General features: G+C 39.0%; 1 protein-coding gene across 6 annotated transcripts in view; it reads left to right on the forward strand.

Moving 5' to 3' along the window:
- slc4a2b (solute carrier family 4 member 2b) overlaps positions 1–27,543 on the forward strand; it is a 98,644-nt gene that overhangs the window by 21,847 nt on the left and 49,254 nt on the right. For 4 of the 6 annotated variants that reach the window (XM_088322741.1, XM_088322743.1, XM_088322745.1 and 1 more), the window contains 3 exons: positions 7,716–7,854; positions 21,109–21,268; positions 24,384–24,631. In XM_088322741.1, coding sequence (XP_088178867.1) covers positions 7,828–7,854; positions 21,109–21,268; positions 24,384–24,631 — 435 coding nt within the window. In that variant the 5' untranslated portion in view covers positions 7,716–7,827. Of the gene's footprint in view, positions 1–7,493; positions 7,588–7,715; positions 7,855–16,651; positions 16,824–21,108; positions 21,269–24,383; positions 24,632–27,543 lie in introns of those variants that run through there. The other 2 variants (XM_088322744.1, XM_088322746.1) reach the window with 2 other exon arrangements.

The following is a 27,543-nucleotide window of genomic DNA, read 5'->3' on the forward strand; positions in this document are numbered from 1 at the left end:
AATCAGACAGCGCGATCTCAAATGACGACACGTGAACCCCCCGCTTAGCTTATAGTCATATAAGTACCGACTATTAATATTTGAAAGGAGGTGCTGCTTAAGCCGAAAGTAAAGTAGCTGTCAGAAAAAGAGCAGATGTTCAGCAAAAGCATTGCAGCGGTCTCCCTGAACAGTAGCGTAGCCGCTGTCAGCCGCTCATTTCACAAGTAAAATAAAAAGTACATGGCTAAAGTAAAATAGCCGCCAGAAGACAGAAAAAGGTTCAGCGGAAGCATTGTAAGAGTCGCCCTGAAAAGTATCGTAGCCGTTATCAGCCGCTCATACTAAAAGTAAAAAGAACATTCCGAACGCAAAATAGCCGTCAGAAGATGTTCGGGCGAAAGCATCGGAACGGTCTTCTTGAAAATTAGCGTAGCCGTTCTAGCCACTTATGCCGCAAATAAAATAAAACGTTTAAATAACTACATGCCGAAAGCAAAATATCCATCAAAAGACGGGCAGAGCATCGGTACAGTCTTTTGTGTAGCTGTTATCAGCCGCTTATGCCAAAAGTGAAATTAAAAAGTACAAGCCGAAAGTAAAATAGCTGTTTGGCAATAGCATCAGAAAGGTCTCCCTGAACAGAAGTGTAGCCGATATCAGCTGCTCATGCCGCAAGTAAAATAAAAAGTACAAACGTACACACTGAAACTAAAATAGCCATCAGAAGACAAAAGGAAGTTTGGCAAAAGCATCAAAACGGTCATCCTGAACAATAGGGTATCTGCTATCTGCCGCTCATGCCAAAAATAAAATAAAAATGTATAAAGTACATGCCAAAAGTAAAATAGCCATCAAAAGAATCAAGGAGGTTCAGCGAAAGCATCAGAACGGTTTTCCTGAGCAATACCGTGGCTTTTGACAGTCGCTCATGCCAAAAGTCAAATAGTACATGCCGGAAAAAAAAAGCCTTCAGAAAACAGGAGAAGGTTCAGTGGAAGCATCGGAACGGTCTTCCTTAACAGTAGCTTAGCTCTTCTCAGCCGCTCATGCTGAAAGTAAAATAAAAATGTAAAAAGTACATGCCAAAAGTAGCTGTCAGAAGACACGAGGAGGTTTGGCAAAAGCATCAGAACGGTTTTCCTAAACAGTAGCACAGCCGCTATTAGTCGCTCATTCAGAAAGTAAAAAGAACATGTCGAAAGCAAAATAGCCGTCAGAAGATGCATAGGGGGATGTTCTGCAAAAGCATGGGAACGGTCTTCCTGAACAGTAGCGTACCTGTTATCGACGCCTTATCTGGCTAATGCTTAATGACCTTGGATGGCGGCAAAGTAGTCCTTCAGAGTCATAAAAAGAAAATCCGTGTTTGTTCACCGTCTGAGAAAGCATCGCTCATTTGGAGATTCAATTGTGTTAAGTCTGATTCTATCTCTTGCCGAACAGTCGATTTTTAGGTTCTCTAATTTATTATTCATGAAGAATACATAAAACGTTGTTACGTAATAGGGATAGAATATTCCGTTACAGAAAAATACCTATTCAAATAACAGTTACATATAGTTGAATTAAGGACTACTTTGCAGATTACAATTTTATTTAAAACTGTATTTCGCATACATAATGCGCTGGTAGACGAATTGTGTCTATAGCCATCTGAATTACTGACACGAAAGACACCGTAATGTACTAGAGCTGTATTTTGCAAATATTGTACAAATGAACAACTTATCCACTTAATGTTTGCAAACTTTGTCACAGGTAAAAGCACCTGTCTTTTTAACTGTATTTCATCTCTCCTTCGATCGAGCGCAAGGATGCAGTTTCATTTGGCGGCAACGTGTGTGCATCTGTTCATAAAGCACTAGTGATGGGCATGGGGGACATATAGTAAATTTGATTTATTATCATCCTCTTTTTGCATTTTACACTTGACAATTGTTCAAAAGCCTCAATGTGATCATTGTATTGTTATGTTGTGATAATTCTTCACCCTGGCTAGTAGATCTAAATATTTTCAAGAGGTTTCGCATCCCAACTTCAAGCAAACAAAACTTGGATATCCCTGAGTTTGTTGGAAATTTTGAAAGTGAAGACTTGGTGTGTTTAACCCCGTAACGTTCCTAGGGCCCGTCTATGGGCCGTCAGACTGATAAACAAAGTCGTGTCTTCACATTGCACCAGTCAATGAAATATGTCATGCCACATATCATTGGAAATTTTAAACTCTTGGGATTCAAGATATGACCATTTTAAGATGTACTCATCACAGAAGTCTAAAAAAAAGATACCCCAAAACTATAAAAATGGGATAGCTAACCCAAAAGGGCTGGGAACTTCTACCAATGACACCATTCGCCGCAAATATGGTCTAGTTACATTCATGAGAGTCGACTGGAACCAACCGTGTAAAATATTTACTGCAAAACACATAATAATGCCGATGGATATAAAAAAAAAAAAACGCCTAAAAGCATTTGACCATTTTCTTGTTATCAGTCTATTTGGCTCCATTACTCCCCTTTATAAATAATACTTCTGTTAGCGTCTGACCTGTTGATTGACACCACTCTTGGCCAATTGCTGGCTTTATTTTCCACAATCAATAGCCAGTGACGACCTATGAAGGCCTGTAATGAAAAAGAAATACGTCATGACTTATTTAGCTTCAAAAATCTTTAGCCAATAGTTACCGATTTAAATGAAATTTGACACATTGGTTATCCACTGAAATGCTGTATTTAAATAAGAACGGAAAATAAATGTGCACAAATGCAACCCTGTATCAATTCTGGAAAAGGAAGTCAAAACTTTTTACAACCTTTTTACAATGTCTAAAAATTGACCAAAGGGAAATACACACGTTTTTAGGGCTGTTAACTGGTTGTCTCCAACTGGCCACTTTTGGAAACACCTAGACATAACCTTAGAAACATGAGTAAAATGTTAAGTTTCTCAGATTGAGATAAATTCTGACAAGGTGCCAGGTAAGGCTTCAAACTATTGGCTTACCTGTTTTCCAGCTAAGATGCCCATGCCACACTCATCTACAGACACTTTATTTTCTGTGTGTTCCAACGCAGATTACTCAATGTTGGTAGCACTCCCCGTGTGGAACTTTCATGTTCTCCTGCGTGGGTTTCCTCCGGGAACTCAGTTTTCCTCCTATATTCCAAAAACATGCATGTTAGGTTATAGGCTGGTCCAAATTGTCCCTAAGTGAGAACTTTTCTCTGTCGACAAAAGGGTGACCTGCCATCATTCAGCCCCGATCCATTAGCCTTGATCGCATATTGCTGTGAGCGGGAACTGGCAGCTTTTTAAAATGTTTACCAATATTGAAATGCACTCGTGTAATCACAGTCCATTATCCCCAATCCAATATTCAACTGGCAGAAGACACTTTTATCAGGAGATGTGCCGCGATCCGTTATCCCCAGTTGACTATTGCTGAGAGGAATGACTGGGGGAACAAAGTTGTGTCACATGTGGCTGCCGTTTTTCCTCTGCTTTCAGGCTTCTTAAGTGTGCCATTGGGGCCCACCTGAAACTGCACTGTTTGGGCTATGATCTAATATCCCCAATCAAGTATTGCTAAGAGCAGTGACTGAGAGAGCAAATTTATGTTATATGTAGCGGATCACTTCTATCATTATTTCAGCCTACAATGAACGCCAACCGTGTGGCCACAATCTATTATCTCCAGTGACTGTCGTTAAGAGGATTGACTGAGTAAGCAAATTTGTGTCATACGTAGCTGCTCTTTTTTTTCCTTTTTTTTCCCACCTAAAAGTTTTAACGGTTTGTGTTGCTGAACCGTGCCATTGTAGCCTACTTAAAATGGACTGCACTGTTTTGGCTGTGATGTATTATCCCCTATCAACTGTAAATTCAACCTCAAATGAACAACAATCCATTATCCCTGGTGTGCAAGGCGGGGCCGGCAGAGTGCATGTTACAAATGGGGCGTGCTACTTTGCAGATTTTGACGAATTCCATTATTATTATTTTCAATCTACCAAACACAGACCATTATTTTTCTAGTGTTTTGTTACTTGATTTTATTAAAATAATATAGAAAACAATGTTAGATCATCTAATGTGGCATATATATTTTTTAATTTTATGAAAATACTTTATTACTTTTTTGCAATTTACCGTCACCTTTAAATAACTACATGTCATGCACAGGAGGATTCTATATACCTCACCATTTTATTTCCAAAACAAAACAATTCTTCTGACAATTTTTCGCTGACAATGAGGCTTTTTCAGGTCTACTGTAATAAAAAAAACGGCGATGCTTTCACTGCACGGTTGCAGACTGTAATTATGTACGGTTATAGGGGACAAAAGGTCAGCTGGCAAGTTACACATTATCGGCTGAAGTGGAGATGTTTTCCAAACTCTGTAAAAACTACCTGTATTTTAATATAGTGGTTTAAATTACTGAATTCATTTAAACAAGAGTATTGGTTAGAATTTTAAGAAAACACAGGTTCTATCTTGTAAACAGAATGTTTTTAAAGCTTTGTAGGTGGAAAAATGTAGAAAAATAGTACCCAACTTGAAGAAGCTGAATTTATTCAGGTGCCTTCCATGTTTTCCCCCACTGTTTCTTTCTCTAGCGACTCATGTTAGCCACTTGGCTTCAAGCAATGGTTCGCCACTACCTGCAAATGTCATTCTTGGCAGTTCCTGCTTCGTCTTTCACCGTCACTCTTTCCACGGCTGAACGTCACTGAGTTCAATGATACAGGAATGTTTTATGTTTTGTTCACCCTGTTTCCTTCTCCAGCCACTAACCTTAGCCAATCAGTCACAGATTATGGCTCGCTTGTTAGCTGTTCATGCCTCATCATTCAGTTTAACTTCCCTTATACAACTGAGGCCTGCATACAAGGTTTCCAAATCCCATGATTTAGGCATCTTTATCTTTCCCCCCACTGTTTACTTCTCTAGCCATTCATGTTCACCACTTTGCTGCATGCTATCGCTTGCCGCTAGCTGCTATCGTAATTGTGAGCTGCTCCTGCTTGATCCTTCAGTTTAACTTTCCCTCTTTAACTTAGGCCTGCATGTAGGGTTGCCGAGTCCCCTGATGTAGGTATCTTTGACTTTTTTCCCTCTATTTTCCTCTCTAGCCACTCATCTTAGCCACTTGGCTACAGGCAGTGGTTTGTCGCAACCTGCAATTGTTATTGTTAGCTGCTCCTGCTTTGTCCTTCAGTGTCACTCTCCTTCCACAGCTGAACGTTGCTAAGTTCAAAGTTATGTGCATTTTTTTCCTTTTTCCCCCACTGTTTTTTTTAAAGCCACTTAGCTGCAGGCTATGGCTCGCTAGTCAGCTGTTCATGCTTCATCCTTCAGTTTAACTTGCCTTACACACCTGTCACCTGCTTTTAAGGTTGCCAAATCCCATGATTTAGGCATCTTCAACTTTTTCCTAGTTTCCTTTTCTAGCCTCTCATGTGCACCACTTAGGTACAGGCTATGTTTCGCTTCTGTCTGCTTTTGTCCTTTTAACTTCTCCTGGTTGTTCCTTCAGTTTAACTCATTTAACACAGCTGTGGCCTGCATGTAAGGTTGCCAAATCCCATGATTTAGGCATCTTTGACTTTTTCCTACAGTTTCTTTTTCTAGCCACTCATTTTCACCACTTGGCTGCAGTCTATATTTTGCTGCTATCGTCGTTCTTAGCTGCTCCTGGGTCTTCCTTCAGTTTAACTTGCCTTCTGCAGCTAAAACCTGCATGTATGGTTGGCAAATCCCATGATTTAGGCATCTTTAACTTTTGTTTCCCACCTGTTTCATTCTCTAGCCACTCATGTTTGCCACTTGACTGTGTGCAATGTCTTGCCACTAGCCGCTATTGTCATTCTTAACTGCTCCTGGTTCGTCCTTTAGCGTCTCTCCACAGCGGAACATCGCTGAGTACCATGTCGCAGGGTCTCTACGCTTGCCAAATTCAATCTTTTACTGGCCTCCATAGTAGCTTCTCACGCTTGCCGCTCAAGTTAGCCCCTCACTAACTGCAGCTATTTGCTCTTCACAGCCACTCCGGGGGTATCAAGCTCTGTCTTTTTTTGTCACTCGCAAGAATTGACATCAGTTTTCATGGCCTGTCTCAGGCCTAAATTCATCCTTAGTCACGCAAGGAAATAAAGAAATAGGCTTTCGAATTTTACAACCTGCTATCAATCGAGTCTCAACAGCGTGTCTTTTTAGAATGCACACGCTTCAGGTCCATTCCAAGCCACAATGACTGAAAATATTACACACTGTCACTTTAAGATGCATGGTTCACACAGGTGCTTCAAACAAATGCTTAAATTATATGGTTGTTTTTTCAAAGTCAGGAAAATGCTTGAATTATGGGTGAAGTGCTTGAAAATGCTTAAAATCGTTGCCATTGCCACACAACAAATGAAGAAATATTTTTAAAAAGTGCGTGAAAATGACTCAGACACACCTACTCTGGTGGTGAGTCACTATGCCGTTGCCATGTAAAGCGTCACCACACCCTGTAGCACTCAAGAGGACACCTCTATTTAGAAAACAGGCTCTTTTGGCTCAGCTCACTAAGTGGAGATGGCGCTTTCTGCTCTTAAACATCTCGGATTTTTTTATATTTAATACTGTATTATTAAATATAGGAAAACATTATGCACCAAATTATTTAGAAATTAGTAGTATTATATGTTTTGCTGGGGATCCCTGAAAAACACCAACCATCCATCCATTATCTGCTCCGCTTATCCTCAGTAGGGTCGCGGGGGGGCTGGAGCCCTTCCCAGCCGTCTGCGGGCAGTGGGCAGGGGACGCCCTGAAATTGTTGCCAGCCAGTCGCAGGGCACACAGAGACAGACAACTCACTCGCTCATTCACACCTGGGGACAATTTGGACCGGCCAATCAACCTGACATGCATGTTTTTGGAATGTCGTACAAAACCGGAGTGCCTGGAGTAAACCCACACAAGCACGGGGAGAAATGCAAACTCTACACAGGAAGGTTTGATCCTATGACCTTAGAACTGTGACCACAGATCCTCTGAAAAACGGGCAAAAAATATAAATGAAAAAAGGGAAAGCAAAAGATCTGCAGTCTCTAAGATTAAAAGATTGAATGCACTTTGCTTTGGAGCTATCAATATCAGTCCAGATTTTGGTCTTTTTTTTTTTTTTTTCCTCTTTTCATACATCTAGTACTTTCTTTTTTTGTCTTGGGTATTGAAGTCAATTATTACTCAATACCCATGGATCCCTTTCCGTGTTTGTAAATAAGTGTGACGTATTGAAGCTGCACATGCATTGCTGAAGCAGAACGGCAGAATTCATGTCAGTTTATAGTAGCCCATTGACACAAAAAGATCATAGATAGGAACAGCCCAAAATGGTTTCTGCTGGCAGCTAGATGACGACTCTATTTTACTCATCAAATTCAACAAACTGTGATTACACGAGTGCATTTCAAAATGTTCTTTTGTTCTGCGTCTGATTTCTCCCTTTAAAGGTACTGGAAAAACTATTAAAAAATGGCCTCACAAGTTCTTGAAAAGTGCTTGAATTTTGCCATGGAGATGTCTGTTGTCAGTTCATATTGACATGTAAGATATATTTGATACTTTTTTTTAAATTTTGCTTTTAGTATTTGTGACAAGCTCACAATGCTTCCCCAGTTTTTTTCGCCACATTTTACATAGAGCTCACTTCCTGTCTCTGTCTGTGCCTGCAGGTTATGCCTCCCAAAAGTTGTTTGAGTCCCAGTGAGAAAGAGAAAGGCTAACCACAGTACCCAACCCATCAGCCCAACAGATTCTGCCAGAGTTTATCGGCCAAGTTTTGCCATGAGCATCCACAGAGCTACCAAGCAGGTCAGCAAACCAATACACCAATACAGTTGCACCAATCATTAAAAATTACATAACGGCTGTTTTTTTTTCAGTAACTGTGTAATCTAGTAATTTTATTTTAAACAATCAACAGCTGGTTCCCTCCAAGCTGCTATCGGTTAGTTAGTGTGTAAAAGGGAAAAGTGTGAATCACATTGCAAGGCACTTTGGGAGGTCTTGATTGACTTGAAAGCGCTATATAAATGCAGACCATTTACATTTACAGTTAACGCTTCGTTTTTCTCGGGTACTGCAATAGTCAAAACCTTCTAAGTAGCAACCTTTTATGTTTTTATAAAATACTATAAAATACAGGGGTGGTCATTATGTAGATCGCAATCTACTGTTGGATCACTGAGGTAGTACTTCATGGATCGTGGTAAAGTATAAAATGCATTGTATTTTTTAAGACACGTTGCAAATGCAGCATTTCAGCATACACATCAATGTTGCTTAGCAGTAATTGCAAATTGGAGAATTCCAAATGTTGTCGATTAAGGGTGTATTTTTTTTTTACAATGTTTTAAATTTTTTGCTTATTGTCATAAGTATTTGATGATTAAGAGTCAAATTAATTTTAATATTTATTTTTCATTTATATATTGTCAAATGTATGTTATATCAAATAAATAACGAAAAAACACTGCAAATTAAATTAATATTTTGGAATATGTTGGAATTTTGAATATTCACCACAAATGTAAGTATTTGCCTAGTTTGAATCCAGTGTATTTAATCTTTTCCGGTTAATCGCACTGCATTCAATAGTAGAGATTTTTTATTTTTTGCATCATCGGACAAAAAGATTGGCAATTAAAAAAAAAGACTCTTGAATTGAGTCAGGGTCTATACCATTGTATGAGATATTTGTATTTGTATAAAATGGTTGTGATTTATTTCAGTGTACATTTTGAACTGTTGTGATGCTTCAATTTCACTTATTAGGATGCTTTTTAATGCTAGACTGATCATGATTCTACCTTTTTTGTGGTGGTAGATCACTTTGATTTGGTCACTTTTTAATCAGCTTGCATGCTGAAAAATATTTTATTTCCAAATTATATTATTTATATATATATATATATATATATATATATATATATATATATATATATATATGGACCTCTTTACGGCCATACCACCATGAAAATGCTTGATCTCAAAAGGGTAATGGTCGGGCCTGGTTAGTACTCAGATGAGAGGCCGCCTGGGAGTACCATGTGCTTTGAATGGGTCATTTGGTGCACGCTTTGCTGTGACAACACTGACTGTTAAACCCCGGTACAGTTGGTGAAATTGAATTTCCTGAAGGGGACCAAATAAATTGAATTATTAATGATTATATTGAAACCAAAGAACAAACACAATTTACAGGCTTAATTATTTGTTTAAGAAATAAAAGTACCTTACTTTATAAACGTTTTTCTTTTTTGACCTATAACTTCTGTAATGTCGAATATTATTACGGCTTTGTTTTACATCTGTATTCGTTAATTCAGAGAAGTTAATTTTGTGTCATCTTTTATGTCATCCTTCAAGATGTCAGTTTCTTCATTTTATGATAATTTGACTTCAATGTATTGACCCTCTGCACACTCGTCACCTAACCACGTGACGACACCATGCTAGACAGCAGTTGGCGGAAGTAAACGGTGAACAAGGGCATTAAACGTTACACAACAACAACAACAAAAACAGCTACTGTATACTAATCAACCCCATTGGCAATGACTAGTCAAATGAATATTGTGCAGCTGTCAGATGAGGTGGCTCACCTTGTCGGAAATAGCAAAAAGTGCTATTTAGAGAAACGGAGGATAACATTAGCAATGTTAGTTAGAGAGCGATGCTGTCCTCCTGACATATTCACACATCTAAACAAATCGCCTATTCTACCGGACTTCAGTCCACACAATCTGTTTCACTATATTGTAAATGGAGTACCAGTGCTGATCTAAAACCTTGAAAAATTCTGGAAGCTCACCAGTTCTTTGTAGCTATTCCGCGTGACTGTGTTTTGTTTTGACGACAAATGCATCACGGCGTTCCCCTCGCCCCAACGCTACTAAAATGACCTTTGTATCTAAATTTTGGGGGAATGTAATCGAACAGTAAAGCAGGGGGCACTTGCACCTTGTATAGAAATCTCTTCTGAGCATGTTGAAAATATTTATTTTGGAGAAATGACGTTTCTCTTCCGAACGTTTGTCTCTCATTTTATCCATTGATAATTTGGCAGTTCATTTAGGTGTAAAAGCTTTATGGTAGAGCACATAACAGTTTTCAGTACATATGATGTTTGGAAGATTGTTCCTGGCTAATCACAAAAGTAGTAAGTAATGGCAACGGTAAGACGCTAACAAAGCTAGTTAGCACTAGCTAACGTATTATTTTGTTAGTGTCTTTAAAGTAACTCTAACCTACTTAACATAAAATTTCTTGGAAATAAAAATAATACATTACATTAGCTAGTGCTAACTAGCTAACGTATTATTTTTAGTGTCTTTAAAGTGACTCGTACCTACTTAACATAAAATTTCTTGGAAATACATTAGACGTACTTTGAAAAAACTATTCGCTGGAAATCCTGGAAAACTTTAGAGCTGCTGGTGTTGCGCTTTGGCACAACTCGAGTCCTTTTGGTCTATTTGCAGATAAACATTGCCGTCTTCTGTCGTCACCAAAAAAAGATACAATTCTAAATCTGGCTTACAAACTTCCACAGCAATAAATCACCATTGGAAAAAGTGTTGGTTATATTATTCTGTCGTCGTTATTGATATTTGTTTCAACTCAAATCGTAAGTCAAGTGTTGACAGCTGGGGCTTTTCTGCCATCCAGCATGGATGTAATTCTGCTGGGGAAGGCAACGTGACGTCACGTGCAAAGGGTCAATAACCAAATCGGTTTATTCTCCTTAAGAGTAGATGGCTGTAATGCCGTGCTCAATAACTTCTACCTGGTGATATGGTCCATGTCACATATCGATTTATTGTTATTTAGTTGTTTTTATTTATTTCTTCCCATAAGTCCCAAAAGAGTTAAGGGGGAAGAAAAGTTGAAAAACCCTGAAAATAAAGATTGATTCAAAGAAAGAAATCTTGGTGCAATATCAAAATGGTGTACAAGTGTCAAAATGTTGCTGTAAGGTACAATATTAGTATAAAAATGTTAAAGTTTTAGCTTTTTACCAGTATTCATTTTTATTTTCTACATCAGTGTTTTTCAAACTTTTTTGAGCCACGGCATATTTCTTTCTTGGAAACAAATCCAACAGGCACCACCAGTCGGTACCGTTGCATCTCCGGTAAAAGTAAATCCAAATTAAAGATAGCTTTTGCTACGCGGCACAGGCACACAAATTGGATAATTTCCCACAACACAGGACGACAATTACTGTGGACTCGTGTGCACAAAACACTGATCTATATAATTGAATAATTACTGTTGTTGATGTAAACGCTTTATTCATATTTTGATTGTCTTTCAGTTTCTGGCTATTTTCTTTCTAGAGCAGTTTTAGGGGGTCAGTTTATTTTAGGCTTATATACCAGTATATTTATTACTTGAAGTCGTTTTGGTTTTATTGGGTGGCAGTAGCTCAAGCACTTGGCTTGAAACCAAAAGGTTGCAGTTCAGATGCCCGGCTTCTCTGAGTTTAGTGTGGGAGTGTCTTTGGGCAAGACACTGAACCCCAATGCCCCCGATATGCAGGTATATGCCTTTCATGGCTGACTCCGCTATTAGTGTGTGTGTGTATATGTGTGTGTATATGCGTGTGTGCGTGAGAGAGAAGGAACCGGTGAAGTGTATTTTAAAGGTCCTTTGGAGATCCTCAGTGACCGGTAAAGTGCTATGGATATAGTCTAATTACCATTTGTGGTCATTTTGCTTTTTGAAAAAAATAAAACTGTGAATATATTCTACTATTTCTGCTCTAATCCTTTCATTTGAAGTGGGTTTTTTTTGTCTCTATTAGGGTCGCACCGTTGTTATTAGGCTGTTATGGTGGGTCCTCAAGTCAGACCAGTTGCGAATCAATGATTTAGTCAATCAGAATACACAACATAATGCATAATGAAAATCCGCAAAGTCCCGAAATTGCGATAAGTAAACCGCGATACAGCAATGGTTTACTGTACACACTCTGCAATTGAATGGGGTTTGAGATAATTCCACTGCTGGCATTGGGCCAAAGCAAGCAGCATTCCTTCATTGCATGCAGAGGACCTCCACAGGGGGGATTAAAGATAGCAGGACATACTGTATCATACAAACATTTCAAGGGGAACATTTCTTCTAATGCGTATACCAGGAATGGTAATTTAGGATTACGGCATCCAAGGAATCTTACTGTAACCATTTCTGTCTGACCTTTTGCCCACTTTTATTATATACGGCAAGAGACAGGATATTGTTTATTGCATCTGTGTTCCAACAAATAGACTGTGACCTAAGTCTCAAGAACGTCTTTGCTGGGAGTACTGTAAGGAACGTCTGCTTTGGTTTCCCCTTTTCTTGTGGCAATCTGAAGTATTTGTTACCTGCGGGAAAAATAACATGAATATGGAAAGTCTTTTTAGTTAGCAAACTTGAGTTGAGGATACTGATGTTGCTAGTTAAATTAAATTGAATTATCTTCATTTTCATGTCGCCAAAATCATTATTTTTAAATAGCTCAAAAGGGTTTTCTAATTAATAAAAAAGTCTAAACCAAGATGGCTCAAAAAAATCATTTTCTGCGGATTACAAGCTGCAAAGAGTGAAACATGCAGCTGAAAAGCAAAAAGCGGAGGTGACCATGAGTCTGACCTAAGAAATGTAGAAGTGTAAGACCTAAGCCGTCGAATTGTTAACTATGACAGTGGAGAGGATGAAAATTCCATTGGATTTAGTGATTTGGAGTGAAACGGATAGTTTTTAAGCATGTTATTTATGCAAGAGTTATCTGGATAACTAAATATGTTACGTCGTTACTGAAGCGACCAGGCATGTCAATAATGTAACGTTAGTATTCAGCTTGTTTTTCTGTTTTATTTTAAATTACCTTTCAAGATAAAATGTGTGTTTTTGGAGTTGGGTATTATCAAATTTCCCCCCAAAATACAACTTATACTCCAGATGAGACATCTGTCTGTTTTTTTCCTTCTTAATTTTATATTTTCTGGCTGGTGCAATTTATAGTCCGGAAAATATAGTATGCAACAAGATTAGACATGGCACTCCAGGGTAAACATGTGATAAATTGTTTAAAAAATAGATTAAATAGGCAGAACATATTAAGTACGTAGATATGTACCAGTAGTACTTAGAGACTAGTTATAATAATACTGCAATGTTAATGAACAAAAAAGCAGAGTGCATTCTAACAATAGTGAAAGGAGAAGTGTAATTACATTAAGCAGCAACAACAAAAATCCCCAGAAGGTCACAAGGTAAATATTTTTTATGATAATTGTGGTTAATGCCATGACTGTGCGACTTATTTTTAGCTCTTTTGGATTAATAGCTTTTATTGTGCAGTATATATATATATATATATATATATATATATATATATAGTTTGTGTGTGTATACTGTATATATACAGTGAAGAAAATAAGTATTTTGAACATTCTGCTATTTTGCTATTTTCCCTTACTTAAAAATCATGGAGGGCAGTGTTCATTTTACCTCTGAAGAGTGATGGGTCCCGGGGACTCGCATGCTCAAAAATGTATGGGTCCCAACAGAGATCTATGGGTCCCCAAAATTTAGTTTGCTCCATGCCCTTACAAACAGTCGTATTTTCCCTTACAAAATACAAAAAACTTTTTTTTTTCAAACATGTTTATTCATGTAGTTTAACATGTTATATTGTACATGTGTTTCCTTATATCATATATATTGTTAATGAACATTTTGTTGTGAGACACTGAGTTGCTCGACATGAGGTTTATTGTAAAAAAACGTTCAAAAATGAAGTCGCTTGGCCGTTCACTGTAGAACGAAAAAATATATGCAAATATAATTAAATAGAATAATACATTTTCTTATTCAAATTATTAATTCATTTTCTGCATTAAATTATTGTTGGTAATATACTGATTAAAAGGGATCACCACAAACCTGTCTTTTTTCATTTTGTCCTTTTATACTTCCTTTTTTTCTTTACTTCCTTATACAACATCATCATTCGTAATATAATGCATGAAAGCAAGTGAGCCGTTTGAGAGCCGGCACTCTTTAATGAGTTTAGCCGAAAAAGCCGGTTCTCTAAAAAGAAACGGACTTTCACTACACAACTCGAACTGGAGATCGGTGTGCAGACGAAAACTCGAACCGCTAGGGAAGAGCGACTGCTGCTGTGGGGTTGGATCGGTCCTCGGTGATGTCATTTGCAGAGCAATCTTGACAAGTAGTCAAACAAAAAGTTTGGAGTGCGGTAAATCTTTGTTGAAAAATGGTAGTGACAATTTCGTGCCAAAAAAGTTGCATCCCGGGGACGCACGTTGATTCGACACGATGCGTCCCCAGCAAAAATAATGCGTCTAGAACGCAGGGACGCGGGCAAACAAGAACACTGGGAGGGGTCTGAAATCTTCATCGTAGGGGCATGTCCAATATGAGAGAGATAAACTAAAAAGAAACATTGAGAAATCACAATGCATGCATTTTAACGATTAATTTGTGTGATGCAGCTGCAAATAAGTATTTAAACACCTGTGTATCATCGAGAATTCTGACCCTGAAAGACCTGTTAGTCCGCCCATTAGAAGTCCATCTTCAATCCATGTATCATCCGGAATCAGATACACCTATCGTTGGCTGCATTAAGACACTTGTCCACCCCACACAATCAGTAAGCCCTTAACTTATAACATGGCAAAGACCAAAGAGCTGTCCAAAGACACCAGAGACAAAATTGTACACCTCCATGAGGCTGGAAAGGGCTACGGAGCAATTGCCAAACAGCTTGGTGAAAAAAGGTCCAGTGTTGGAGCAATCATTAGAAAATGGAAGAAGCTAAACATGACTGTCAATCTCAATTGGAGTGGAGCCCATGCAAGATACCACCTCGTGGGGTTTCAATGATTCTAAGAGAGGTGAGGAATCAGCCCGCAACTACACAACAGGAGTTGGTCAACTACCTGTAAATAGCTGGGACCAAAGTTACTGTAGGTAATACACTAGGACTTCATGTTTTGAAATCATACATGGCAAGAAAGGTTCCCTTGCTTAAACCAGCACATGTCAAGGCTCATCCTAAGTTTGCGTATGACCATTTGGATGGTACACAGGTGTCACGGGAGAAAGTTTTGTGGTCAAATGAGACCAAAATAGAAGTTTCTGTTCATAATAATGCTAAGTTTGTTCGGAAGAAGAAGAATGAAAAGTACAATCCGAAGAACACTATACCTACTCTGAAAGCATGGGGTTGGTAGCTTCATGCTTTGGGGGTATTTTTCTGCACATGGGACAGGACGAGTACACTGCATTAAAGAGAGGATGACTGGGGCCGTGTATTGTGAGATTTTTGGGAACAACCTCCTTCCCCTCAGTCTGCGCATTGAAGATGGGTCGTGGCTGTGTCTTCCAACATGACAACGACCCGAACCACACAGCCTAGAAAACCAAGGAGTGGCTCCGTGAGAAGCATATCAAGGTTCTAGCATGGCCCAGCCAGTCTCCAGACCTGAAGCCAATGAAAAATCTTTGGAGGGAGCTCAAACTCTGTGTTTCTCAGTGACAGCCCAGAAACCTCACTGATTTAGAGAAGATCTGTGTGGGAGGTCGGCCGGGATCCTTCCTGTAGTGTGTGCAAACCTGGTGAAAGACTATAGGAAATGTTTGACCTCTGTAATAGCAAACAAAAGGCTCCTGCACCATATATTAACATTCATTTTCTCAGGTGCTCAAATACTTGTTTGCAACTATATCACACAAATATCGTTAAAAATCATTCATTGTGATCCCTGGATTTTCCTTTTTAGTGTATCACTGTCACAGTGGACATGCACTTACAATGAAAATTTCAGCCCCCTCCATTATTTCTAAGTGGTAGAAATAGCAGAATAGCAGGGTAATAATAGTCTGTAGTTTGCAATAATCTGTGTTCTGTGCAGCCCTTTGAGACTCCTTGTGAATAAGGGCTATACAAACAAACATGACTTGAGGTGTTCAAATACTTATTTTTTTCACGGATGTAGATGTATATCATTTATTTGTATACATATATATTTGTATACATATATATTTGTGTGTGTGTGTAAATACAGATACTCGCTATATCCAGGTGCCGCAACAGTATCAGCATTAGGTACTTTGCGTGAATAGCTTTCAATTGCACTGTAAAAAAATTAAGGCGTTGAAAGCTCATAATGAATTTATTTCTCACCACAAATGGAAAAAAAATCTTACACAGATATAAGTTGTTCTAATTTTACTGCAAGTCCTTGTTTATATGGTTTTATTTATTCTAGTTTATTATTCTTCACAGGTACTGTAGCTGTAGAGTGTTTCTGATACGTGATCACATATATTTTTTTCTCCTGTTATTTAGATGCTTCCTCGAGTATTTACGATGCAGGATAGTCCGCTGTAAAAATACGGTACCATTAGTCATCCGATATTTGTACACGATTTTTTTTGTGGTGACCTGTGTGTCACACTTACTAGCAGGAAAGACACTCACTAATGGTAAATGAAAGAAAAAAAGAGAGCCTCTTGTTTGCATTGGCTGCTCTCTTCTGTAGACGAGTTAATTATTACAACTCCAAGCGCCAGCTGCGCGGGGGAGAATTCTGAAATTCAAGTTTTGAGTCATGTGACCGACTAGAATGAGAAACGTGGTGCAGATTGAGAGACACTTTAGAATTTTGTTTTTTGCTTTGTTTTTAGCTATTTAGCACTTTAAAGTCGCAACTGAGCTCCTGTGAATTACCCTCATGGACTATTTGTACTCATTCAAGGTGAGTTTGGCATTTCGGCGGTATATTCCATAGGCTAGTAAAAAACAGAATTCCTGAGATGATTATTGCTGGAGCTAAAAAAAATACATGTCCACGATTGTTGTATAGTTTTGTCCCTTGTGTCTCTTTTGGAAAAAATAAGGGCCGGGAGGGATTTGTGAAAGACCCAGGTTAGCTTTTTCCGATCCCTTCAAAATACTTAATCAGATATAGTGTTTTTGCGACGGTTTGAAATCCCTAAATGCTTGAGTGTAAAATCGTGAAAATATTTTCTTGTATTATTTTAAAAAAAATCTTACAAAAAGTGCTGCTAATCAGTAACTTTAAAGCCTCTGACAATTATTTTATTTTGATAAATCACAATCAGATGGCAGTATTGGCTATGATCAGATCTTTCTCCACACATCGTGGCAGCCCCCACTTTCCAGTGAATGAGTGTGTGTAGGCGGTCCCATGCAGCGAGTGGGCATAAAGAAGCAGTCTGGTCAGACTGAAATCCCATTGTCGTCAGCGGGCCAGAGACTGATCAGGTTTAGTGCACGCCAGAGGTAACGCGATCGCGATGGTGACTGAAATCATGTGATCACTTCACCAGAAAAATCATGCGCTGAAACATTATTGCAAAGTTTAGCATAGGTTCAATGTTCTTGCAATAAAATGTTATTTTGCAAGCAATGTGATGTTGTGTTTATGGACATATTTTTTTAGATATTGGGGGTATCTCAATTGAATAAAATGTTTTTTTAAAGTTCTTGATCTTTTTACAAAAAGCTATTTTTCTCAAGAGTTTGGAATAAGTAATTTTAAGAAATGTTCAACTGCTGTTTACTTAACAACGCTAAAACCTAGAAGCATGCTTTTTTGCTAATGAAAAATGAGGGTTTAAGCTTTCTGTTGATATGTCTAATGCCTATATAGCTAAAGAACAAAATGTTCTGTAGGCCTTCAACAATGAGTCAAAATGGCAAAAATTGACTGTCATGACTCTTCCCATTTGAGAGAAACGTCTGGCATTGAGCAAGTCAATGTTGTGTTTTCGAGGTTTGAAAATAACTTGTTTTTTGTGCGAAGTTCTTGTAAATGCTTGAAATTTTTGCCATTTTTCCCAGCAGTCTGACTTGATAGGCCACACATTAATTAGAGAAAAATAAATCAAGGCTGCTTAAAAATGACACTGACACGCCTGATCTGGTGGTCTTACTTTGCCATTGCATTCCTTCTTCCCTCGTGATTAACGGCAGCTGGCATTAGTTTGTTCGCACTTTCATGTAAGGCGCCATCGCCCGAGAGGAGAGGTGAAGAGACCAAGATTCTAGGTGCCGGAGGAATTGGCTTTGATAGTGCTTAAAGAGTGCTTGAATGTGGCCATAAAGAAGGTGTACATACCCAGTTGTTAGAAAACGCTACAAAGAAGTTAAATCGATTTTTATAATAATCAGCATATTTGTATTTGTCGATCCTTTCACCGGAGAAGCGATACATTTTTGCATGACTCGTGAGGCCGTGTGTTTTTGTGATAACCCGCTGCTTGTTTTGTTTTTGAGCGCTGAAAAAAATTGTCTCACCTCGCCAAGAATCCCTCACACTTCCCTCCTAACTCCGGGAATTGAGTGAGAAAATAAACCGCCTAGGAGCATATTGTATGGCTTTATTAAAATGGAGTAGAATTGTCTTTATTGTCATTGATATCAACGTTGTAAAACATTGTATGCAACGAGAGTAGACGTGTATAAAATACAAAAAATTGTCTTTATTATCATTGATATCAATGTTTTGAAAAATTGTATGGAACGAGATTAAATATGAGTAGAATAAACAAGAATGAAATAGTTATTTTATTGTCATTGATATCAACAACGTGAAACATTGTGTGAAACAAAAATAGACATGAATAAAACAGATCAGAATAAACTACAAAATATTAGAATTGTCTTTGTTATTTATATCAATGTTGTGAAACATTGTATGTAACGAGAATAGACATGGATAGAATAGAAGAGAAAAAAGTAGAATATTTCACAGTTTCATTCAGCAACAAAAAAGATATTTCCTACGGCACCTGATTAAAAGTGATCAGATTCACCTTTTTATCACCAAAATAAGAGCTGCTCCCAAGTTGGCAAAACATAATATTTAAAATGTAATAAATAGAAAATTATAAATATCAAAATGAAATAATAAGTTGGGCTCACGGGTTTTGAGCACATCTCAGATCGTTTATTAATTTCTTTTTGTGTGTGCAATTGTCCCTATTTTCAAGTTATTTTTGTTACTTTGGTAGGTAAAGACAGAAATGATATCCAGCACATGGCCCATTGCTTACCAGAGGACAGCCAAGTCACGTGATACTCCAAATCTTTAACTACAGTTCTATCTAGTGGACAAGTAATGATGGCACAGGACACTTCTACCGTCAGTCTTTTCATATGTTTATAAAAAAATGTAAACATCTGGTATCGTATAAAATGATTTTATAAAATGTCATATTTGCAGTTTTGAATGTATATTTTTTTAATTTTTATTATTATTAGCTCACATGTGGAAAATGGCTCTACTCCCAAAGCTAGGGTGCATTGTTTGAGGTGTCCTAAAAAAGTTGAAAGTTAATTATTTTCTCCATTAACCCTTGGATGCATGACCTACTTGTACATAAACTCTTACATAGGTGGGGTCAAAAATTAGGGGACAAAAAAAGAAAAATACAAAGGGAATCATGTCATAACATGTGTATGAGGAATATCTTGAATATGGCAGGCACTTCAGCTCGTGGTTAGCACATCTGCGGCACAGTTCTAAAGGTCATGGGTTTAAAGCCAGCTACCAGCCTTCCTGTGCGGAGTTTGCATGTTCTTCCCCTGCTTGCGTGGGTGTCCTCTGGCCACTCCGGTTCCTCTCACATTCCAAAGACATGCAAATTGTCCTTAGGTGTGAATGAGTAAGTGAGTTGTCTCTGTGTGCCCTGCAAATGGCTGGCAACCAGTTCAGGGTGTCCCCTGCCACCTGCCCGAATATATCTGGGATAGGCTCCAGCACCCCTGCGACCCTAAACGGTGAAGATGATAGATAGATAGATTGATGGATGGGATGGGATGGATTTCTTGAATATGACAATATTTCAACTTGTTTTAAAGCTACTGAAGATTAACAACCTGCGGGGTCATTTTTTTACCCCACTTATGGATCCAGGGGGTTAAAAATGTGTAAACAATGCCCAACTGAGTTCAAATAGCCATAATGCTGTATTTTCTGCTGCGCATATTTGCCTTTATCTTACTTTAAGCAAAGAGGTTTGAGGAATGGGGGCTGGAAGGAGATCTGTTTAGTGACTTTATGCTCCTCACAGCATTTTTTGTTAGTGTGGCATGAAAATGGTGAAAGTAAAAAAAAAAGGCCTGTTTCAAGTACAGTCCAAACTGAGGCTGCAATAAAGACACAAGCCAGGATATGGCCGCAGAGTGTAACAAAGTTCCAAATTTTGTACAGCTCCTTTGGAGAAAAACTGGTAGTTTCCTGAACTGTAAATTACATTTCAAATGTGTTCGTCAAAAAGGATTTAAGTCAGGAATGTCCAAAGTCTGGCCCAGGAGTCAGTTACGGCCATTAATAAAAAATGGACTGCCCCGCGGTCTGGCATAAAATTAATTATATGTGGCCCGCCAGTAATGTTGACCGCAGTATAAAATACATTTGTAGAAAAAAAAATCCACCATTTCACCAGATGATGGCAGTAGCCCTTTGGCCACCTTGTCCCTGGCTTTCTCTGAGAATTTTATCCCAACCCATTTCCGACATGGCGACTGTAAATAAAAAAGGTAAGTTGACTGTGAGGGATGCCACTTTCAGGAAATTTGAGGGTTTTTTTCACCAAATTCCTAAACAACTGCGTCCGCCTGATTTGCCAAGACTGGCTGTTCTCAAAGAATATAATCTCAAGAGGCACTATCAGACCTAACATGCCGACTACAAAAAGCTAACTGGAAAGGAATGCTGTAAAAAGGTGAAGCAACATAAGGTTTTCTGTGACAGAAGGTTAATTTATTAAAGACTTCAAAGAATTTCCGAATGAATAGTCGGTCGGCCCTCACACATTTTCAGCTTACCGAATTTAGCCCGCTTTCTCAAAAGTTTGGACACCCCTGATCTAAGTTAATTCATGTAGCTTGAAATAATTTTCTTTATGAGGAATTTTAGGCTTTACTGTAATTTGTCTGATAAACGAGCGCTCCAAAAATGAGACGTCATTGAACGCCACATGCTCACGGCTGTTTATGTATGATCCCTGCAGCCGGAGGCGGCGTCTTTGCACCGACAGGCGCAATCAGACGAGGACGATGATGGAGATCTCAACAAGGCTTTGGGTGTTGAGCGCTTTCACAACATCCTCAAGCTATCCACGTCTGTGCCTGATGAGCAGCACCACAACTACCATGAAGAGGATATTGAATGTGAGAGCATTTCTCCATAATCATTAGGGTTGCATGGTAACTGTTTTTACTGATACAATCATGCTTCTGGAGACTGTTACCTTTACAGATATATTTTTAACTGCATGCTATATTTACTAAATATATACAGAGAACCCTCGCTACTTTGCGCTTGTTATCGCTGGTTCACTCCTCTGTGAAAGAAAATGAATAAAAAAAAATAAAAAAAAGAATTTTAAAAAAAGAGAAAAAAATGATGCTTCCACCAAAACTGAGGAACGTTTCAGAAAGCCAAGATTTAAACCGATTGGCCAGCACCCTTGGACTTGAGATCTCCAATGACAATTGGCCAATTCATATCATAGCGTCTTTCATACTGTATTGAGAGCAGACACCTGCTCTGCTTTCTTGGTGCTTCCCGCTGAAGGGAGTTTGTGCACCGCTCTTTTCCTCATGCCGCTTTAACTATGCATCTTTTTCTCTCGTTCAGTTGCTCGCTCTCAGTCACGAAGGCTTTTTTTACTCAATGTGCGCCCCCCAAAAAAGTCCACTAATATAAGATATATTCTGAGTTTGAATTTGTTTTCTCTGTATCTCTTGCTCTTGCTCGCTCTCTCGCCTTCACGCTCTCTATTTTTCACTCTTTATCGCACTCTCCTCTCTCTGTTTCTCTTTCAATCTCTATTTCACTCTCTCTCTCTCTCCCGTCTTTCTTTTTCTTGTTCTCGTTCTCGTTCTCTTTTTCGCTTTCTTTCTCTTTGTTTTTCTCTTTCTCTTTTTTTTTCTTTTTTTTAATTTCTTTTTCTCTTTTCCTTTTTCTCTTTTTTTCTCTTTTCTTTTTTTCTCTCACTCTCATCTCTATCACGTCTATCATGTCTTGGTCGGCACATCAGGAAGTCCACTCTGATAAAGGCCGCCCCCCCAAAAAAGGTGCAACACTCAAGTGGTTCTGGTCCCATTTAACAGCCAAAACCCAGGAACCTCTGTATTTAAAGCAGGAGGTGGGGAACACGTATTTTGAGGTGTCCTAAAAAGTGGAACATAAATATTTTCTCTAATAAGTATGTGGTATCAATACCGAACTGAATTCAAAGAGCCCTTATGCTTCATGTTCCATTGTGCCTGCCTGCTTTTATCTTGCTTTTAGCAAAGCTGTTCAGGGTAGAACACATGGGGTAGATGGAATGGGGTGACTGCTGAATAGTGAAGTCACTCTCGTCATTGCAGGTTTTTTGCAACTTTTTTATTTATTTTTTACTGTTCTGTGCGCCAAAAAGTGAGTTGCACATGTGTGGCCACAATCCATTATCCCTGATTGCATATTGCTGCGAGCGGCTACATGCAGAGCGCACTGGTTTTGCCGTTATTTCTGCCTAAAATAAACTGCACCCAAGTGGCTGAGAGCCATTATCCCCAATTCTTTTACTGCAAGCGTCAACCAGCAGAAATCATTTTTGTTGGGAGCTGTGCCATTTTGGCTTACGTTAAATGAAATTTAAGGTTGTGGCCACGATCCATTATCCCCAGTCGACTATTGCTGAGTGTAGGGGCCGGCAAAGCGTGTTTTTCAGTTCAAGGCTCACCGGATTATAAGGGGCTACAATTGGAACGTCGACAAAACAGTCAGATAGTTCAGTCAAACTTATTACCCCCTTAACATTCCGAAAGCTTGCAAAGAAGCAAATACGTGTCTCAGACATGTACGGAAACCGTGTCCGTACGATGTCACCAATCACTCAAATGCATCGTTCCAAACATCTTTCGGAAGGTTAAAGTCTTGGGATTCAAGAAATGACAAACATTTCTTAGTTTCCATTTTATTTTTTGCTGGCAACTGTGTGGACAGCAAAGTAGGAATTTTATTGTGCAGGGAAACGGGGTTCTTTACTGTGCATATGACCCATAGAATCTTTGAATTGAATTTAGTTTAAAAATAGACTCATCACAGAAACATCAAGATCGTTCTAAAACAAGATACCGGGAAAATATAAAGCCGCATAGCTCACCTAAGTTCTCTTGCAGCCGTCACGTTCAATAATGATACGTAACCATGGTCTTCTTACAAATGTGAGTGTAGTAAATCCAGGAGAGTAAAATATTTACAAATACAGAATAGTAAAAAATGTTTTCTCTATGCCGTAGTGCAACCCAACGTGTGATTCACACTCATTTTTTTCGGCCAATTGCAGGCTTTGTTTCGCCCCTTTAGCCTATGCGAGCCTGTAAATGATAAAAAGGATCCGCCCCTTTACCTCCATAAAAACTTTAGCCAATAGTGACTGATTTAAATGATGATTGACACATTGGTTAGGAAATGAAACGCCGGTGTATATAAATCCAGCATACACCGCGGACTACTGCGCCTTCGGGGGAAAATCTAGTCGGCGGCTGCTTGCCTTAGTTGCAAGACTTTGCGACTTAATATTGATCCATATATAAGGCGCACTGTACATATTATAAGGTGCATGGTCAGCTTTTGAAAAAAATAAAGGCTTTTAGGTGCGCCTTATAGTGCGGAAAATACGGTACATTGTTTTTTTTTGGTGATCTATTATTGTCCCCGGTCGAATATTGCTGAGAGCAGGGGCCTGGGCTTTTTTTCCAGTTCAGGCCACTGCAGCATGTCATCGTGGCTTTCCTTTAATGCAATGAACTGCACTGTTTTGACTGTGATCTATTATTGTCCTCGGTCGAATATTGCTGAGAGCAGTGGTCGACAAAGGGATGTTTTTATTCCAGTTCAGCGACTAAAGCGTGCCATTCTGGCCCACCTAAAATGAACTGCACTGTTTTGGCCACAGTCTATTATCTGCGGTCGACTATTGATGAGACCAGGTGCTGAGTAAGGAAATTTCTGTCATCTGTAGCGGTTGACTATACCTGAGTGCAGAGCACCTATTTTTCCAGTTATGGCCGGCCTAAAATGAACTGCACTGTTTGTGTCTATTATAAACAGTTGAGTATTGCAGTAAGCCATATTGTACATGATAACGGGTGTGTTCATTACGTGAAAATAATGTAACTTCTTTACATTATTCGAGTGCTCCAATTCTTGCGGTCACACATGCCAACTATCGGGTCTTTTCTTAGTGAAAATTTGAAGTGATAATGGAACTCACACTATGGATCCCGGCAGATCACCGCCACTCCTCGCACCACATCCACCGGTCTCTTTCCAAGTTGCCCCAGGATGGCCGTCGCAAGAAATGCAGCAAGAAGCGGCACAAAGACAAGGATCACAAGGGAAGCCACGCCCCCGGGGGCGGACCCATAGTGGAAGAGGAAGTGGAGGAGGAAGAGGAAGTGCACGAAAGTGCTGCCCATGGCCCTGACCCAACCCAAGGCCCCACCCCTTCAGAGCCAGTGAACATCAAGGATGTGGAGGTAAACGACTGATTCCATTATTTGTACTTACTGTTAATCGTTTTTCCTTATAGTTGAGTAAAATCTGAATCTGGGTTTCTCATCAGGTAGGTCAGGATCAAAAATTGGTTCGTGGGTCTTTGCCTCTACAAAATTATTTTAGGAAAAGAAAAAAAAAACATTTGAATTTCCGAACAATAGATGGTGATAATTTCTGCAAAGGTGAATTGACACTATTTCACACCACAGAAGACAGATAAAGTTGGAGTTTGTTTATACATGTTGAGGATGGCCAAACGCAGCAAATATATGAGATATAGATTTTCTTGAAGACAAAGCCATTTAAGAGAAGTAATTTGGATCCATTAAAAATGTTGCTAATTGAGCATTGATGAGAAAACTATTATTTGAAGTCATTTTGGTTTTGATGGTCATTTTGTTTTGATTTTTAAGTGAACATATTGGATTATGTATGGTTTAAACTGCACAATCCTTTCATTCAATACATAAGAGCACTGGATTTTTTTTCATGTTTTAGGTCACAGCTAACTGCTTAACTGGGATGCAATGGTGGGTCCTTAAGTCAGACCAGTTGAGAACCACTCATCTAAATTATGCATGAGTAGTGTTTGCTGATGTTAACATTTGATAGGCTTTTGAAATTATTTTTCTTCTCCAACGAAGTTATAAAGTAGGTTTATTCTTAATTTCAAAAAACCTTCCAAAAAACTTTGCTGGAATCGGGTATATATTTTTTTAATTTTACTGTGTTTTTTCTATAGTATATGTAATATCTTTTTTTTTTGTATAATATTAAAGTATTACTCGAAAAAAAATGCCCCTTTTTAAAAAATAATTGTCCTTATTTTACTATTTTTTTGGGGTCAAATGAAAAAAAAATTAAAAAAAAAAAAAAATATATATATATATATATATATATATATATATATATACATACAGTGGAACCGCGGTTCTCGACCATAATCCGTTCTAGAACCCTGTTCGAAAACCGATTTGGTCGATCACCGAAAATCGTTTTTGCCATTAAAAGTAATGTAAAATCAATTTAATCCATTCCAAATCCTTGAAGGCTTACCATGAACTTAAACATGAAGCTAACCCAGGCTAATCGTACGTTTGCGTTAGCGTAATCTTCCGTACGAAAGATTACGCTAACATGAACGTGTAAAAATAAAAAAATCAGGTCGTTTACACGTCATTTAGCACCGGGGTCTCCACAACAAGTGGTGAGCGGTTAAAGGATAAAGAAAAGATTTATGAATAGGATTTCTTACCTTTGTGGTGGTCTGCAGAAGCCATGCTCTATTCCCTCGAAAGAAGGGAAACTCGCACATCTTCATATTTTGCTATTTTTTCTTTCTTAAATGCAATAGTTGTATGCACTACTCTTCTTTTTTCACCTGTAGCAACTTTGCTGCTTGCGCCGACCTTCTTCCGAGGCATAATTAGGGGTTAAAACACTCCGTTTACCGATATTAAGAACGAAAGCAAAAAGAAGTGCGCGGTCACGTGATAACAGTTCTTCACAAGGGGCGGGGGCAATCTACACCCGTACGCCGCTCAGCATCGCCCCTAGCGTACCGGCGTTTGAACTCCGATTTTTTGAACGAAAAGCGAAGGAAGAATTTTCCGAAATTTTTGGTCGAGAACCGATTTGAGGCGTTCGAAAACCGAGGTTCCACTGTGTATATATATATATATAATCTGCACCACTTATCCTCAATAGGGTCGTGGAGGGGACTGGAGCCCATCACCAGCTATCCTTTTTCAACCTAAAAACAAACTCAAAGTTTGGGTCCGGGCATGTGACCATGTTTTTGTAATTATTGATCAGTTGAAAATATTTCTGACCACAATAGCAAAACATTAGATGCAACAGAAATTGAACCTGGGTTGCGGCACTGTGAGCGCCGAAGCCAATCCACTAGATCACCAGTATAAATGAGAGCACAGGTAAGAACTACCTGCTTTACATTTTCGCCTGACGCACCTCTCCCTGTGCCAAATGCGAGGTATAATTGCATCTGATCCCCGGCCCCTTGTCCAATGAAGCGGATCAGAGTTTACGTCCTAGAAGAAGGGTGTTTGGAAGCTTCCATTTACCACTCTTTAAGGACTCCTGCAATCTTCCGCAAGACCAGATTGTGCTGCCACCTTTACTTACCCTGCACCAGTGCGGTCTTGCAGTTCGACAGCATATGTCTAACGCTTGGGTTTGGGGTGTTACAGAACCAGCAGTTCTCATCAGAGCCATATCACTGCTTCAGGACTTGGTAAGGTGCCATACATGGCCCAAATGAGGGAACTCAGCTTTGCTTGAGGCATCTTCTACACGCTAGACCACTTGATGGTCCTGTTGATCACTCTTTCCCAGGTTGTCCATTGCCTTTGTTGCGACTGACTGAGCGTCTTGATCTTGAATTTCTCCTCCTCGTGCCTGACTAGCTCTTCTATCACCATATCTTTCCTTTCCGAAGACTAAGTGCTATTCCCCACCCCTACCAAGCTCTCCCCAACTGTGTTCTGCCAACCACTTAATTGTGCATTATCTTGCTGATGGCCTGTTCAACAGCCTCTTCTGCCTTCCATTTGTGTCCTGTCCGCAACTTGTGCCTTGCTGTTTCTCACGGATGGGTCGGTTGAGTCTCTTGGCACCAGAACAAGCCTAGCTTTTTCTTGTCTTAAGCCCTGGTGGATAGACTTCAGTGGCAACTGAAGTTTGGTCTTTCCAAACAGGCCTATGCTGGAAAGCCTCTGAAGTAAGCCAAGTATAGATGACTTATGAAAAAGCATTAGATTTGATCTAATTATCACACTATTTTTATTCCCAGTACCAGAGACAAATGTGAGAATAGAGAAAACAAAGGCGTTTGCATATTAAAAGTAATACAGACTGAATATACAGGGTTCGT

This window comes from Urocampus carinirostris, chromosome 18, assembly GCF_059441175.1.
Source record: "Urocampus carinirostris isolate Australia breed hairy pipefish chromosome 18, RoL_Ucar_1.0, whole genome shotgun sequence".
Lineage (NCBI taxonomy): Eukaryota > Metazoa > Chordata > Actinopteri > Syngnathiformes > Syngnathidae > Urocampus > Urocampus carinirostris.